This window comes from Sarcophilus harrisii, chromosome 2 (assembly GCF_902635505.1).
Source record: "Sarcophilus harrisii chromosome 2, mSarHar1.11, whole genome shotgun sequence".
In the NCBI taxonomy this organism is placed as follows: Eukaryota; Metazoa; Chordata; class Mammalia; order Dasyuromorphia; family Dasyuridae; genus Sarcophilus; species Sarcophilus harrisii.
In genome coordinates, this window is record NC_045427.1 from 617,316,788 (window position 1) to 617,333,815 (window position 17,028).

Below are 17,028 nucleotides of genomic sequence, written 5' to 3' on the forward strand. Positions count from 1 at the left end.
ATTCTTTAAAAAATACTCTCATTTGATCCAATCATCCATTAGCTGTCTTATATTATTTCTTCCTTTTCATCCAACAATAATTACCTTCCCTTTGCAATCTCTATTTCCACCTTCGCATTCAACCGAAACTATTATCCATCTCCAAAAGTCACGAATAATTTCTCAACTACCTTTCCTCACTTCTGTTCTTCAGTGGGTGGCCTCTCAGCTTCATGTTCTTGGCCCCTTTTTCACTGGAAGGCAATATAAACTTTTGCTAGCACGAAGACTCTACAGGTAGGAGCAAGAGAGGTTTCTTCCATGAGAACTTTGGACAAGAAATAAGAAAAAGCTTGGTTTTCCTATTAACCAGTTGTTTCTTGGACATCTTGAGTCACACATATTTTAGGCAACTCAAATTCAACATGTCCAAAACAAAACTCATTCTCTTAACTCTACAAAAGTTCACACTTTTTCATCACTTCTAGCTTGGACTACTTTGATAGCTTGCTAACTCGTCTGACTGATTCACTCCTAAGTAGCTTCCACCTGGCTGCCAATGGAGGGAAGATCACAACATCTTCTTGTTTAATGAGCTCCATTTGCTTCCTGTTCCCTTCAGGATCAAATAAAAAGCCCCTTGTTTGCCACTTAAAGTTTTTTATAAGCTGGCTGTTTCCTGCCTTCAGATTTCACATCTTCTATGATTTAGCTAAATTGGCCTACTTCAAGGTCTTCAAATTATCTGCTGCCTTTGTGAGTTTGCACTTGTGGCAGGTGAAAGATGAAATGAGGAAACAAAGGTTCAAGCTTTTGAACACATTGATTTATTACGCAAGTGCATAACAAATCAGAACCAGTTGCATTAGATCCTGTGATGGGAGATGACAGACTTTTATGTATTAAAAACAACTGATCAAATAAGACCAACTAATTAAAACAATCAGAATTACAAAATTCAGGAATCTGATTTCTAACTGGAGGAAAGATTAGTGACTTTTCAAGTTGGGAGGGGAAGAGTGAACACATGCATTTTCCGGATATCAGAAAAAGAAGACTTCTTTACATTATCTGGAAACAATAATTTATTGACTAGTACTGATCCAGTTTTCAGATAAGATATATGAGTTTCTGGAGATGTATCCCAGGACCTAATAGTGCCTAACATACTCAATAAATGCTTGCTGAATTGAATTGCAAGTTTTAAATTGCCATGTGAAATTTCAGCAACAGAGACATGCACACAAACTTTACAAGAGTATCCCTGTAGCACAAAGCAAGAAGGATGGATGGTGTACATCCAGTCTTTGAAGGGACTAATCAGGGAAGGGTTTGGAGAGCAGCTGTGCATAGGAACATAAGAGTTGCAAGTGACCACAGAGGCTTCTCTACTTATACAAATGAGAACATTTGAGTCTTGGAAAGAGACATGATTTTCCTATGGTTACAAAGGTAGTGTCAGAAAGAGAACTCAAACCCAGGTCCTCTGACTCCAGAGCGAGAGTTCTTTCTACTACATCAGGATGCTTCCTACGTGGTACAAATTTATATAGTTTTCTTTTTAATAGTGTTTTTCCCCAATTACATCAAGACAATTTTTAACATTCATTTTACAAGATTTTGAGTTCCAATTTTTTTTTTCCTTCCCTCTCTTGAAAATGGCAAGCAATTTGATAATGCAAGGGTAAGCATATAGAACATATTTCCCTATCAGTCAGTCGGACTTAGGATCTCCCTCTGGTTTACTGAGGTGGGGCTTGCTGGGATCCCTACTGTCCTGGACCACATTTCCCTTTTATCCAAGACAAAATTTGAAATGTAAGTTTCTTGCTTTCTTTTGTTTTCCCCTCTCCTTTTGTGATAAGGCCAATATGGAAAGATTTGCATAATTTCATTCATATAACTGATATCTGTGTCTTCTCTTTGATTGATAGAGGTAGTAGGAAGGAGACAATTTGCAACTCAAAAAAATTTTAAAAGCATATCTAAAACAATTTAAAGAATTTTTTAAAGGATCAAGCCTTAGGAAGATAGATTGAAGGTATTAGGGGTGTTTAGGTTCCAGAATAGTAGGAGTGAAATAGGGTATGATGACTATCTTAGAGTACTAGAAGGGGCTATCTCCGGGAATAAGAATTTGACTTTTCTTTTCCCCAGGAATGGATAGAAAATTCAAAGAGGTAAATTAAGGCAAATATAAAGAAAAGTTTCCTCACCATTAGGGCTATGCAAAAAGGGACAAGGAAGGAAAGAACAGTTTGCTTCAGGAGGAAAAGTGTTCCCCCTCGCTGGAAATTTTCAAGCTCAAGCTTGAGACTTGTTAGGCCTGATATGGAGGGAATTCTTGGTCAGGAAGAGATTGGATTAAATGGAATCTGGGACTTCATCTAATCTGAAGTAAAGAGAGACATTAACAAGGCTTTACCTAAAGGAGAGAAATAGTTTGTCCATTTTTTCTGAAAATGAATGGGGGAGAAATAACTGGGACTTCTTAACTAAGTGGGTAGAAACTTAACTAAATTAGGCTTTCTGGATAATTTGAATGGGAAACCTCTCAGTGCCTAGGTGGAAAAAAACAAACATGAATCTCAAACCTCAAGTCTTCATCATTCCCTTTTTAGATTCTCATTGTCCCATTCCTGGAAAAGGAGGAATGGAGAGAATGACCAAAATTACTTCATAATTTTTAAGTTTCTTTGAACTTCAGATTTAGCACAATTTCTAAGACTGATTCTTCCAACTGCCTAATTGAATGTTCCTTCCTCTAGACCAAGATCATACCCGCAAAGGGAACAGAAAGCTTGAAAACGCCAGAGTAAAAAGTCACCAACCCCATTCCTTTTCATCTTGTCCATTTTGTTGTTTGGTTGTTCTGCCCAGAGCCCGCTCTCCACGGCCCTGCTTGAAGTTTCCTTGGCAAAGCTACTGTGGAGCAATTTTTCATCTTCTCCCCCTGCTCACTTAACGGATGAGAAAAATGAAGGAGGCAAGGTCCCTAACTTGCCAGGGTCGCAGCCAGAGTCTGAGGCACGAATTAAAGATGCGTCTCCCCGACTCCATGCACCTTGCTCATCAGAACTTTTCATAATGGTCAGTAGCCGGCACGAGAGCATGCCGCCTTAATCTCCACCCGAAGGACTGCCATGGGGGAGAATCTGGTCTGCTAGAGGCAATATTTGCATATTCCAAGACACACATACATATTCTATATTAATATATGTGCATATATATATGAATTAGAATAGAGGCAATGAGCATATTTGCATATTCCAAGACACACATACATATTCTATATTAATACATGTGCATATATATATGAATTAGAATAGAGGCAATGAGCATATTTGCATATTCCAAGACACACATACATATTCTATATTAATATATGTGCATATATATGAATTAGAATAAAGGCAATGAGCATGTTTGCATATTCTATATTAATTAATATATGTTTCTATCTATGAATTGGAATAGGTACAAGGAAAAGCATCGGAGCCGAACAGAAGGGGGCCGCCTTCAACCAGCCATTCAGCCCCTCCCCCTTCCACAGCTCGGAGCTGGATTTGAACGTGGGGCCCTTATTACGGTGGTTCCGTTTCAGGTCCTAGGCCCAGACGGGCTCCGGCCGGATGCCCTTCCTTCCCCGGAGACGCCTCCCTCATCCCCGTGCCCAAGGCTCCTCAGTCCCACGAGTCCCGCTGGTGCGAGGGAGCAGGGAGTTCCTTCACAATCGTCTCCCACCGATCCCCACAGTTATGACGGGAAGTTCCGGCGCCCTTTGGACGGACTAAGAAGCTGAGGCACGGGAAGAGTGACGGAGGAGAGCCGGGCCCGCCCCCGGCTTCCCACGTGGCTGCCCGCCTCGCCCGCTCCCGGGCAGCCGTTGATCCCGGTTGCTCCGGCGACGCGGAGGATGTGACGACATGACGCCGGCGTGGGGACGCCAGGACACTTCCGGCCGGCGGCGGGCGGCGGCGGCGCTGGGGTCTGTAAGTGTGTGGGGCGGCGCGGAGGCAGCGGCCCCCTCCGCTCGCTCTCCCTCCAGCCCTCCCTCCCTCCCTGCCCTGCGGGCTCCCCCCGCCCGGGCCCCAGGCCCGGCCCAGCCCGGCGCCGCGGCGGGGCCCGAGGCGCGGGCGGGCCGCGCGGGCGCCACCGACTGTACCGACCCAAACCTGCCTCCCGCCGAGGCCTCGGGGGGGCGCGGGCCGGGCTGCGGGGGGAGGGGCGCAGCTCCGGAGTCTTGGGCTCCGTGGGAGATGGGGGGGGGGGCGGCCGCCTTCTGTGACCGTCAGTCTTCTCTTCTCCCTGGGAGGGAGGGGCTCGGGCTGCTAAGTTTCTGTCTCCGCCCCCGCGGGCTGAGCAGGGTTGCCTGGGGCTAAGGGGCCTGGAGGCTGGAAGGGCAGCCGGAGACCCGCCAGGGCCCGGTGCCTCCCACCTTGAGCCACGCGGACTTCTCAGAACCCCCTTCCCTCCTACCTCGGAGGCCTCCCCATTGTGTGGATGGGCTGGTCCCCGACCTGGAAGCAAAAGTTGTGAAATTAGCACCTGTGGAGGGGCGGGGGGCGGAGCCTCCGTTCCCTTCCCCCTTTCTCCTTGACCTCTCAGGGGTGACGCCTCTCCAAATCTGGGGGGGGAGGGGGTCCTTGTGTTTTCTTTCGTGTCCCCTCGGGAGTGAAATAAATCACGAAAGACACGTTTCCGGGTTTCTTAGAAAGCTGCTTCTAGCATTAAAATCGTGACTAAACTGGGCGCTGACTGTGGTCGTGGTGGAGATTGATACTCCTCAGACCTGGGTTTGGATCTGACGGGGCCGTTCAGATTGGGTCCTTCCCCCAGCCCCGGACCCTGGCCTGCTGTACTTGTAGGCACTTACTCCTAAAGAAAATCCGTAGCGTGCCCATCTGTAGCTTGTCCTTCTTGTTCTATACGCGATGGCTTTAAGCATCGTTAAAAGTCAGTTCCTTATTTTAGGTTTCCTCAATTTGTAGTGGGAATGAGATTTCCTTTTTGGGGGAAAAAGTTAACTGGCCCTCAGAGGGGAGAAATGTGGGACTTAAAGTGATTTCTGAAGCATCTCAGTCAGATATCGGCCCATCGGAAGAAAAGATTTACAGATAACCAGCTGTCCAGCCGTGGATAGTTTGTGAATCTATGAAAGCTGAAGCAATGAAGTTTGACTATGTCATCTTTTTCTTAGCTAGAAACACATTCCCAGATGAGGGGAAAATTCATAACTTTTCCCAAAGAAGACCACTATATGCTATATATTGTAAACACAGGAGCAAGTCTCTGGTCTCTAATCCTTGGTGATTCAAGATGATGCAGCTAATTATGTTGCTGCTTGTTCAGTTCAATAAACCTGAAGAGCCTAGTATGTTCAAGAAAATGAAACAGTCCCTGTCCTCAATAAGTTACTTACTGCATGTGTACACAAATAAATACAGTGGCAACTTGAGGGGGCAAGGGAATCCTGGGAGTAGAAACATTGTGGAAAGCTTTTTGGAGAAATGGCACATAAACAAAATCTTGGAGGAAGCTAGATTCTGCATTGAAGAAGAGAGGGAGGGTCAAGTGAAGGAAACAACAATGGTCTGGCTGGAATGTAGATTTCTTTTTTTTTTTTTTTTTTTTTTTTTTTGCTGAGGCAGTTGGGGTCAAGTGACTTGCCCAGGGTCATACAACCAAGAATTCTTAAGTGTCTGGAGTCAAATTTGAACTCAAGTCCTCCTAGCTGCCCCAAGAATGTAGATTTCTTGTAGAAATAAAGCTGAGAAGGCAGGTAGAAGCAAGACTGGAAGGCACAAATGCCTAGTGAGGAGATTGTGCTTTTCCATTTGGATAGTGGGAGCCCCTGAAAATTTTTGAAAACAAAAGTCACATGGTCAAATATTTGTCCTAGTTTTGATGAGGAAACGAATTGTGACTTGTATGATCTTTGAATGGACTACACAAGTACTAGGGGCCTCCACCCTTAGGTCCTTTTTGGGTTTACTGTTTCTGTTACTGTTTGTAACATCTTTTCTAAAATTACTCCTGCTAAAAAGTAGGGTTAGGACTCTTGAGTACTTTGTAGCTTTTGAAGTTGTGTCTTAGATTAGGGAAGAATGGGACTACTTTAAAATAAACAACAAAGTATTCCATATGCTTTGTTTTGTTTCACCAGTGGATACAATAATGGAAGATTTGGAATGTGATTTCTTATATTTAATTTATACTCAGATCCCCTCTATCAATATTGAGCTAGAACTTATCTGTATCAGGACTAAGACCTTATTCTTTACCATTCAAGGTTTATGTTAAATTATTGACTTCTTTCTTTCCACTTGTGTGTACAACAGGTGAATGCAACCATCCTGTAGAGTCAAGTCCATATCAGTGTAATAATACTTTACCAAGTAACATGGGCTTCGTTTTTCTATTTTCCACCTCTAGCTTTGCACATGTTTTCTCCCTTCCTTGGAATTTGACCCTCCTTCCAAGTCAACTTAATTTTCAAACTGAAATTCACCTACTTTTTCTGTTCAGCCTTTTATGACTCCTGAAGTTTACAGGAATCTTTCTTTTTGATTCCTGTAGTATTTACAAGTAATGCCATTCCTGGGATGCATGTCCTTTAGCAAGTGTGTTAGGGGAGGGAGAGAAAGAGTGGGGAAAGTTCAAATCCCAACTGACATACTGGAGTAGAGTTGGTGCTGATGGCCTTGATAAGTGCTAGATTGCTGTCTGACTGACCACAGAGTCTGGTGGAAGGAGTGCTTAGCTGGCTGTCAGGATCCAGGTTCAAACCCCAACTCTTCCAATTAGTAAGTGACTAGAGACATTTAGTCTCCATGGATCTCAGTTCTCATCTGTAGAGTGAGGGAGTTGGACTAATTGTGGTTCATCATATCTTTCCAAGTTCTGGCATCGAAACAGCCCCTCCTCTCCAAGAACTCACAGACTTTGTATCTCTAGTAGTTAGCATGGTGAGTGGTACATGAAAGGTGCTTTATGAATGCTTATTAATGTGATTGAAGCACTGGAAACAGGGATTTGCAGAAAAGAGAATGCTTTAGTAGAGATCATAAAGTCGATATTTGAAAGTATAATTTAAACAATTGGACTAAAATCTGCCTAGACTGATCAGATTTTGAGGTGGTTTGTTTTTTCTTTTTAAAAAAGCAATTGTTTATTTTTACTTATTTCATTAAACACTTGCCAATTATATATTTAAATAACATTCATTTGTTTTAAATTTGAGCCCCAAATTCTCTCCTGTCTATTCCTTTCCCCCAGAAGGCAAGTGATGATATCAGTTATTAAAAATGTGAAGTCATGTAAAATGTTTCATCAATGCAACAAAAAACACAAAAAAAGCAAGAAAAAGAAAGTGAAAAAAAGTGTACTTCAATCTACCTCATCATAAATAGAGGTGGCTTTTTCTTAAAAGAAATTAGAGGATTAGAGACAAGAAAAAAAAAAGCTGAATACCAGGATAAAATAAGGTATTGGTCTTCATATTTAGAGGAAAATAGGAAGGGAAGAAAAACTTTTTCCTTCCCATAATAAGAATTTCTCAGTGTTATTTACTATCACTCTACATAAAATCAATTTTCATTGTGTAAATGATAAAAACATTTAACACTTTAAAAGGCTATAAAACAGATTTTCTTTTAAAAAAGAAATGATGGGTCTCAGACACTTAACATTTCCTTGGCTGTGTGATCCTGGGCAAGTCACTTAACTCCAATTGCCTCAGCAAAAAATAAAATAAAAAAGAAATGAATACCTTACATTTTTGAATTTCCCAATTGTTATTCTTTATATTTTACTATAGTATGTCATAGTTTTGCCTGTGGAAGTATCAAAATAAGCTTGTCAAGAAAGTGTTGTGGGGTAAGACGGGAAGAAGTATGATAGACCACAAATAAGAGCAGGAAATCTTAGTTTTGTGTCTTCAAAACAAAGAAAAATGAATAGGGAATGATATAAGTCTAGTATGTATTCCTTCCACTTTCTGCCAAAATATCTTAGACCATCATTTCTATTTTGGTAACTCCCTTTTGTAGCATTTGCTGGCCTATCCAAGAACTGCCATATGCTCAAAGTATATAATCAGGAGTATTGAGAGTTTGGACTCCAATGGAGACTGGCCACTTTCTCCTTTCTTCTAGAGCTGTTTCCTCACCTTCAAATAAGGGCCTTGGATTAAATTATTTTATTATCCCTTTATTTTTCTTCCTTCCCTCCTAGTTCTCGGCACTTGCTTAGTTTGAGAAGCTGCTGAATAACATTGTTCTCTTCATCCTTAGAATTCTCTCTCTCCTATCAAAGTGAAAATCTCTTATGCCTCTAAGCAAAGATTAAGAAGCTCTCTAGGGTTTTTGTTAACATTAAAATTTTCCAAAAGTTTTAATGTCTTTTGTTTTCCTATCATAGTCATTTCCTGATATGCTTTCATTTATAACCAAAGTAGATAAACAAAACCAGTTGACAAAGTGACCAACTTTGACAACATCTTCCACTTCTGGTTTCCTACCCCAGCTGAAAGAAAGAAGGTGCCTTCTTCATCTCTTCTCCAAGGCCAAGAATGAAGGTTATAATTACTTAGTTTGTGACTAGTACAAGTCAATGGATTTTTGGCTTTTACTAGAGGCCTTTTCACTTGCTTTATGGTAATTGTATCACAGGAGGTTTTTAGAGTTCTTGGACTCACTTTCTTGCCACTTTTTCTATATTTTCTTTATATAGACTCCTCCAAAATAATGATTTAAACAGTGAGATTATCTTTCACCCCATTTGTGTTTCCATGTGTTGCCCATTGTGTGGGAAATGCCAAACCAGTCTTTAAGTTCCTGACATTTTTCTTGTTACCATTTAACAAACTTTAAATATCTATCAAATGCATTGTTTCTGTGTTTAATATCTTTCATAGAAAATAAACAAACAAACATATAAAGATTGTATTAAATAGCAGTATAAAAACTTCCCAAAAAAGATCTAAAATACTTTTGGACTTATGGAAAATTTATTATGTCCTGACAAAGGATGTGTTTCTTTATTGAAAAACCTTTTTGGGGAAATTGTAACTTTTTCTTTAAGAAAAACTTGATCCCAAGTTGATCATTCTCATGGAGTTGTAAAAGATAGATTTTTCTTTATGAATTGTCTTTGAGATAGACTTGTAATAGTTATATTAGCTATATTAGAATTGCTTGCTTATAACCTGGTACACAAATAAACTTTATCTAGTGAACTCTTCCTGAATAATGACTTATAATTTGTTTACTATTCTGTTGTTGATTTGATTTAAGATTATAGAGGAAGATTCTATTGCTTTCTTTCAGGTACTTGAGCGATGACCTAGCCTAGTGGTTTAAAACTAAATAGAAGTGGGGACTGCTAAGAATCTATGCAGATGCATGTGAATTTATTTTTAAAATTGAATATTATCTCTGTTGTATTTTTGATAGATATTTTCCAGTTACAATGTAATATGATTTGAACCTTACTTCTGAGTATAGTAGACTACATGCAGTCCATAGGCCATGTGTTTTGACACCTCTGATCTAGTCCACCTCCTTTATTTTATAAATGAGAAAGTGAAGCCCCAAAAGATAAAATGACTTGCCTGGCATTATTTATCAAAGTTAGTTACAGCCCTGTTGAAAACAAGCTCTCTTCCTGATTTTTAAGTTCAAGTTTCTTTCAGCTATTTATAGGTGTCATTTGAAAAAAAACCAACCCAGATGTTTTTAATGATGACTTATCCATTAGCTCCCTTAAAGAATGGAGGGACCCATTTATTAAAAGTTAATATTTGCCCAATGTGCAGCCTTCTGGAATACTTATTGAATTTCTTTAAAAATTCTTTGTCTCTTTTTTGTTATAGTGATCCTATATCAGAAACATGGCTTCTGATTGGCTGGGCAGCATTGTATCTATCAACTGTGGGGACAGCCTGGGAGTCTATCAGGGAAGAGTATCAGCCGTGGACCAGGTCAGCCAGACCATCTCCTTGACCCGACCTTTCCACAATGGTGTGAAATGTTTAGTGCCAGAAGTCACCTTCAGGTAAGTGTCTTTACAAGGACACTCCCTTTCTTGGTCACCACAGTGTAACACAGAACTTGAACTTGAATTTGTGCCTTTGGATTGCTTCTGTGCCAAAAGCCATTCAGTTCAACAAATACTTAATAAGGTCCTTCTAGGGACAAGAGCTTTCAGTGTGTTTTCTTCTCATACTGTATATAGGATTTGCCTCTTTTTTGGTTTCCATACATGTGATACAAAATTGAAATGTTTACTGGCAGTGCATTATTTGACTTTTGGTAATACAAGTAGTATAAGAGGTTATTCCAATGTATTTGTTTCAAAATAATCTTTATTTCTTGCCTTTAGAATTTTTCTTTCCATCTCTTGTACATATTATATATGTCCACTTTTCCTTTTCTTTCCCAGATGTGGTTCTTGTTGATTTTTGAGTGAAATTTCTTCTTCTATTTGCACAGTTTAGTGTATTTTAAATATGTGGGCTATTGCTGCAGTTTATCCCCAAAGACCAGGATGTTAAAGCTGTGAATTGTCATTCTACTTGAAAATTATGTATCTTATACAAGGAACTACACTACGCTTATTAACAAAAGACAAATGGCATAGTTAAAATATATTTACCCAGTAGACTGTTTTGATTGGTACAGTTAAAATGAGTATATTTCAGAAGTTTTCTTTCCCATTTTCAGTCTACCATTTTTTTCTTGTTTTTCAACTTTTTCAAGTTGAGTAAAATGTGGACAAAAGATTATTTGACTTGGATTTGTTCCCTGACTTCACCACTTGCTAGCTTTGTGACTGTGAGCAAATATCTTAAACTCTCTGAGCCTGTCCTCATCTATAAATTGTGGTACCTTACTCTCTGAGTTATTGCAACTTAGCAAGTATTTATAAAATAACTGCTACATTCCAGATACTATGCTGGTTGGGGGATACCAAGATAGAAAGTTGTAAATAAAAGAAAATCTCAGAGACAATGCACCAGGGTAAGGAGTTCGCCTGGTAGGAAAAGTTGTTTGCAGAAGTCTTTCTTCCTTTTTTTTTTTTTTTTTTTAATAATAGCTTTTTAGTTTTTCAAACTACATACAAATATGGTTTTTAACATTCACCTTTACAAAACTTTGTGTTCTATATTTTTCTTCCTCCTTACCCCCTTCCTCCTCCCCTGGCTAGAAAGCAATCCAATATAGGTTAAATATGTGCAATTCTTCTAAACATATTTCCACATTTATCACTGAGTTGAGTCTTAAAAGAATCCAGGAAAGCCAGGAAGCAGAAGTGAGACAGAAGAACCCTGTAGTTGGGGAGGACAACCTGTGTAAAAACCCGGAGTTTGGAGAAAAATACTGTGTGTGAGGAACAAGCCAGAAAGCCATTGGGGCTGAATCACAGAATACTTAGAAGGGAATAAATTGTAAGAAGAGTGGAAAGGTAGAAAGGGGCCACATTGTGAAAGGCAGGCTGAATTTTATATTTGACCAGAGATAATAAGAAGCTCTAGAGTTTGTTAAATTGGAGGCAGGAAGACATGATTGGTTTAGCACTTTAGGAAAATCACTTTGGTAGGTAAGTGGAGATTGAATTGGATTGGAATAGGGAAAGGCTTGAGTCAGAGAGACCAACCAGAAGGCTATTGTACAGTAAGTAGGCCAAGTGTGAGGTGGTAAAGGCTGTGCTATGATGGTGGCTGTTCTTGTAGAGAAGGGAGGTACATATGAGGATGTCGTAAAGGTTGACAGGCCAAGATTTGACAATAAATTGGATATATGGGGTAATATGATTATTAAGATGATGCTAAGGTTGTGAGCCTCGGTTACTGAGGGAGTGTGATGCCTTCTGTTAGAAAGAGGAAAATTGGAAAGAGTAGAATCTGGAAGGAAAAAACACTGAGGCAGAGGCAGATAATGGCACTTTATTAAAAGGTCCATGACCCCTTCCAATGAAATGGACCTCAGATCTTCCTCACAATTTGAGATATCTACTTCCTCCCAGGCCATAGTTTTATAGTGCTTGATGCCTGGACAATACAGGTGGAACAAGGCAAAAATACACAGTTCATCAGGGAAAATAGAACTCTTGTGAGTAAAAACCCTCCTTATGTGTAGCAGAGGAGGGAGTAGCATCTTCATGGATGCTGAAATCTTTTAGTAAAAGAGCAGAAACTGGGAAGGAAAGGAAAATGGTGTACCAGATGAAGAATTTCCTGAGGAAAGAGGGAAAACCACCTGGGATCTGGAATATAATTGCCACTAAAATCTTAATTGAGTTCACACTTTTGATAAAGGGCTATAGTTGCTTATATACAAGTTGTTGTAATTTTTCATTTTTGAACCTTCTAAATTGGTCAGGAATTCTTATTCAGTTGATTGGCATCTGTCTTTCACTATATCTCTGAACTAGATGTTGCCACCCCATGTGCTTCTTTGCCTAAGCATGGCTGGCAACATGAACTGTGGTTGTGACCATTAGCCTCTTTGCTTTGATGAGTCATCTCAAGGTATTTGTTTTATTCAATTTGGATTGGTTGGAACTAACCTCCAGGCAAAGGTATAGAACTGTTTATTACATAAACATTTCAATTCCATATATTTTATTTTAAGAAGAAAAGGAATTTGAGCCAGAATACAGAAGAATACATATCAGAAGTCTGACATTCAGTCAAGTTACTGAGAACCTTTTTACAAATAAGGCAGCATCCTTGTACACTAGTTTTTTTGTTGTTACTGTTTTTAATAATTTGCATAAATTTTTATGATAGGGACCTCCCAAACTCACAATATACAGTTTTTATATTCATTTCAGTCCATGAAATATAATTTTACTTAAAAAAAAAAAAGATGCATTAAACTCTTTGTCCTTAGTAATATGTATTAAGGTATGATCAATCACTAATCACTAATAAGTTTTCTTTTTTATATTGTCATCCTTAAAATAGTATATGGCATTGATGCCTAAACCAGGAAGAGCCAAAACAAAGAAAGAAATTACAGACCAATCTCCCTAATGAATATTGATGCAAAAATTTAAAATGAATTATTAGCAAAGAGACTACAGCAATTTATCAACAGGGTAATATGACAAAGTGGAATTTATACCCGGAATGCAGGACTAGTTCAATATCAGGAAAATTATTACCATAATCAACCATATCAATAACAAAACCAACAGAAATGATATGATAATCTCAATATATACAGAAAAAACTTTTGACAAAATACAGCATCCATTCCTATTAACACTAGAAGAGCATGGGGATAAAGGGACTTTTCCTTAAAATAATAATCAGTATCTATCTAAAACCTACAGGAATCATTCTTTGTAATGGAGAGAAGCTGGATGCATTCCCAGTAAGATCAGGAATGAAACAAGGATGCCCATTATCATCACTGTTATTCAACATTGTACTAGAAATGCTGGCTTTAATGATAAGAAAAGAAAAAAGAAATTAAAGGAATTAGAATAGGCAATGAGAAAATAAAACTATCACTTTATGAATGATATGGTGATGTACTTAAGAGAATTCTGGAAAATCATTCAAAAATCTACTGGAAACAATTCACAGCTTTAATAAAGTTGCAGGACATAAAATAAATTCACACAAATCAATAACATTTCTATATATTATTGCCAAAGCCCATCAGCAGGAAATAGAGAAATTCCATTCAGAATTACAGTAGACAAAATAAATACTTGGAGGTCTATCTGCCAAGACAAACCCAAGAACTATATGAACACAATTACAAAACATTTCTCACACAGAGTCAGATCTAAACAGTTGGAAAAATATCAATTGTTCATGGCTAAGCCAAGCTAATATAATAAAAATGACAATTTTGCCTAAAAAATTGATGGCTTAGCAGTACCATATCTAAAACTGTATTATAAAACAGCAATCATCAAAACCATTTCATACTGGTTAAGAAATAGAGTGATGGGTCAGTGGAATGAATTAAACATACATGACACAATAAGACCTGTAACAATCTAGTATTTGATAAACCCCCAAACTTCAGCTTCTGGAATAAGAACTCACACAAAAATTGCTAAGAAAACTAGAAAATAATATGTCAGAAACTTGGCATAGACCTACATCTCACACCCATACCAAAATAAGGTCAAAATGGATACATGACTTGGGCATAAAGGATGATATCATAAACAAATTATGAGAACGAAGGATAATTTACCTATCAGATTTCTGGAGGAATTTATGAACAAAGAACTGGAAAACATTATGAAAGATAAAATGAACTCAGAGTTGTTTTGTACAAACAAAACCAACAGAAACAAGATTAAAAGGGAAGTACAAAACTGGGAAAAATCTTTACAGCCAGTATTTCTGATAAAGGTCTGATTTCTGAAATTTATAAAAATACAGGTCATTCCCCAATTGATAAATGGTCAAAAGATATGAACAATTTTCAGATGATGAAATTGTTCTTATTTATTTATTTATTTTTTGTCTGAGGCAATTGAGGTTAAGTGACTTGCCCAGGGTCACACAGCTAGGAAGTATAAAGTGTTTGAGACCAGATTTGAACTCAGATCCTCCTGACTTCAAGGCTGGTACTCTATCCACTCAGATGATGAAATAAAAGCCATCTATAGTTATATGAAAAAATACTCTAAATCACTATTGATTAGAGAAATGCAAATTAAAACAACTTGGAGATACCATTTCATACCTCTCAGACTGGCTAAGGTGACAGGAAAAGATAATGATAAATGTTGGAGGGAATGTGGGAAAACTGAGACACTAATACTTTGTTTATGAAATTGTGAAATGATCCAACCATTCTGAAGAGCAATATGGAACTATACTCAAACTGTATATCATAACATATATCATATGTATCAAACAATGCATATCCTTTGACCCAGAAGTGCTACTACTGGGTCTGTATCTCAAGGAGATCATAAAGGAGGGAAAAGGACCCACATGTGAAAAATGTTTGTAGCAGCTTTTTGTAGTAGCAAAGAATTGGAAAATGACTAATGCCCATCAATTGGGGAATGGCTAAACAAGTTGTGGTATATGAAGGTAATATTATTGTTCTACAAAAAATGATGAACAAGCTGATGCTGAGAGAAATAAGCAGAACCAAGAATACATAGTACACAATAACAGCAAGAATGTGTGATGATCAACTATGAAAGAATTGGTTCTTTTCAATGATTCAGTGATCCAAAGCAATCCCAATAGACTTTGGATGGGAAATGCTATCTGCAAGCAAAAAGAGAATGAACAAAAGTGAATGTAAATCAATATGTGCTATGTTCACTTATTTTTTTCTGTTTTTTAATCTCTCCCATGGTTTTTCCCTTTTGCTCTGATTTTTCTCTCTCAACAAGATTAATAAAGCAATGAGTACCAAAAAATTAATCATTTAAAAAAATATATTTATATTAGCTTTTGAAAAGTTGGAATTGTTTTCATCTACAATAGCAAAGCCAGCTTTATCCTCCATTAGCCAGACTCTCCTAGGGTTTCATTATGTGTCTTTTCTCTGTGTGTATTCCTGACCACTTAAAATTAGATTTTGTGTCATAGTAAAAATCCCTGTATGTGATTAGAAGTATGCTAGAATTTCTACCAATGATGCCATTACAGAGGCATATCACCTCTGTGTTCCTCTTGCTTCCAAGATTTATTTGTACAGGAAAAAATGGAACTCTGAAGGAAGAATGGATGCAGTCTATAGCTTCCGAATTAACTTAATTTTTTTTCCTTTGGTCATTATGCCTGCCTTTCTTGTTGGTCCAAAGTTTCCAGAAACCTTTTCAGAGTTCTGAAAGGGAAGACTTCACCTTCTTCCCACCTACTCTGAGCTGCTCAATGCCCATTTTGTTCTCATGTTGTCAGCTCCTTGAGCCCAAAATATGATTCTTGTGCTCTTCTCCTAGTAGAGACTGCCATGTGAAGAAAATGGAGAGCCGGAGAAGCTCTGAGCTAGCTCATGAGGTCCCTCTATATGCACTCCACTGGTTCTAGCACAAGGCTGTGCACATAGCAAATTTTCAGTAATTTTTTGTTTACTGAATGTGAGAATTTTAAAATGTGGCTTCTAGCATTTTACTTGGTTTTTTCCCCTACTCTGCTTTTAAGATAGCTGCAAATAAGCAAATTAGTTTTCTCTTTCCAACAGGGTACAGTTCAGCTGAATATTATATTGCAGACTGAGTCCTATTTCTTAAGGGCCCTAGTTCTTTTGCTCCTGAGTTTCAGTGAGATCAGTGGGTGCTTTTGTCTGATCCTAGCTTTTCATTGCTATTTATCAGGATTTTGGTTTTGAGATTGGGATTCCTTTTTTCTGTTTCAGGGCAGGTGACATTACAGAGTTGAAAATTCTGGAGATACCAGGTTCTGGGGACAATCAGCAATGTGGAGACTCACAGCAGACAGAATTAGGCCTACCTGGTGTTGGCTGTCAGGTGGGAATCAGTCAGAATGGCACAGGCAAACTGCTCAAGAAATCCACATCCTCCAGTGCTCCCCAGAATATCCCCAAGAGAGCAGAGATGAAGACTCAGGATGTTGCTATTTCACCACAGCAGCCGTGCTCAAAGAGCTATGTGGACAGGCATATGGAATCTTTGAGTCAGTCCAGAAGTTTTCGTCGGCGACACAACTCTTGTAAGTGTTATCCTGTTGCCATTTTCTTTTTAACCTGATGACCCTGGGCTGTGAAGTTTTAGCCACCCCTTCCCTAAAAGAAGACTTTTATCACAGCTGGCAGAAAGAACTTCACACAACTTAGAAGGATTCTTTTGTTTCGGCTTTCCTTCCTATTTCCTCACCTTCTTTCAAGATCTTAAGGGAAAAGGAATCAGCTATTATATACATCCCCATCCCTGCATCACTTCAATTGTTCCCTCCAGTCTTCCCTGGAGTTTACCCAGTGTTAAAAGTTGGAAGACACCTTAGTGATAATCTAGTTTGATTCACTTGTTTTTTAGATGAGGATGAGGACTCTTGGGCCCAAAGTAGCATGGCAGTGAGCTGGTCTGCAGCCT

General features: G+C 38.7%; 1 protein-coding gene across 3 annotated transcripts in view; it reads left to right on the top strand.

Moving 5' to 3' along the window:
* The first annotated feature begins 3,887 nt into the window (after positions 1 to 3,887).
* The window catches only part of EDC3 (enhancer of mRNA decapping 3), a 57,118-nt gene continuing 43,977 nt past the window's right edge, over positions 3,888 to 17,028 (top strand). For 2 of the 3 annotated variants that reach the window (XM_031956599.1, XM_031956598.1), the window contains exons 1-3: positions 3,890 to 3,971; positions 9,854 to 10,035; positions 16,335 to 16,648. In XM_031956599.1, the coding sequence (XP_031812459.1) occupies positions 9,872 to 10,035; positions 16,335 to 16,648 (478 nt within the window). In that variant the 5' untranslated portion in view covers positions 3,890 to 3,971; positions 9,854 to 9,871. Of the gene's footprint in view, positions 3,972 to 9,853; positions 10,036 to 16,334; positions 16,649 to 17,028 lie in introns of all 3 variants that reach the window. The other variant, XM_031956600.1, reaches the window with a different exon arrangement.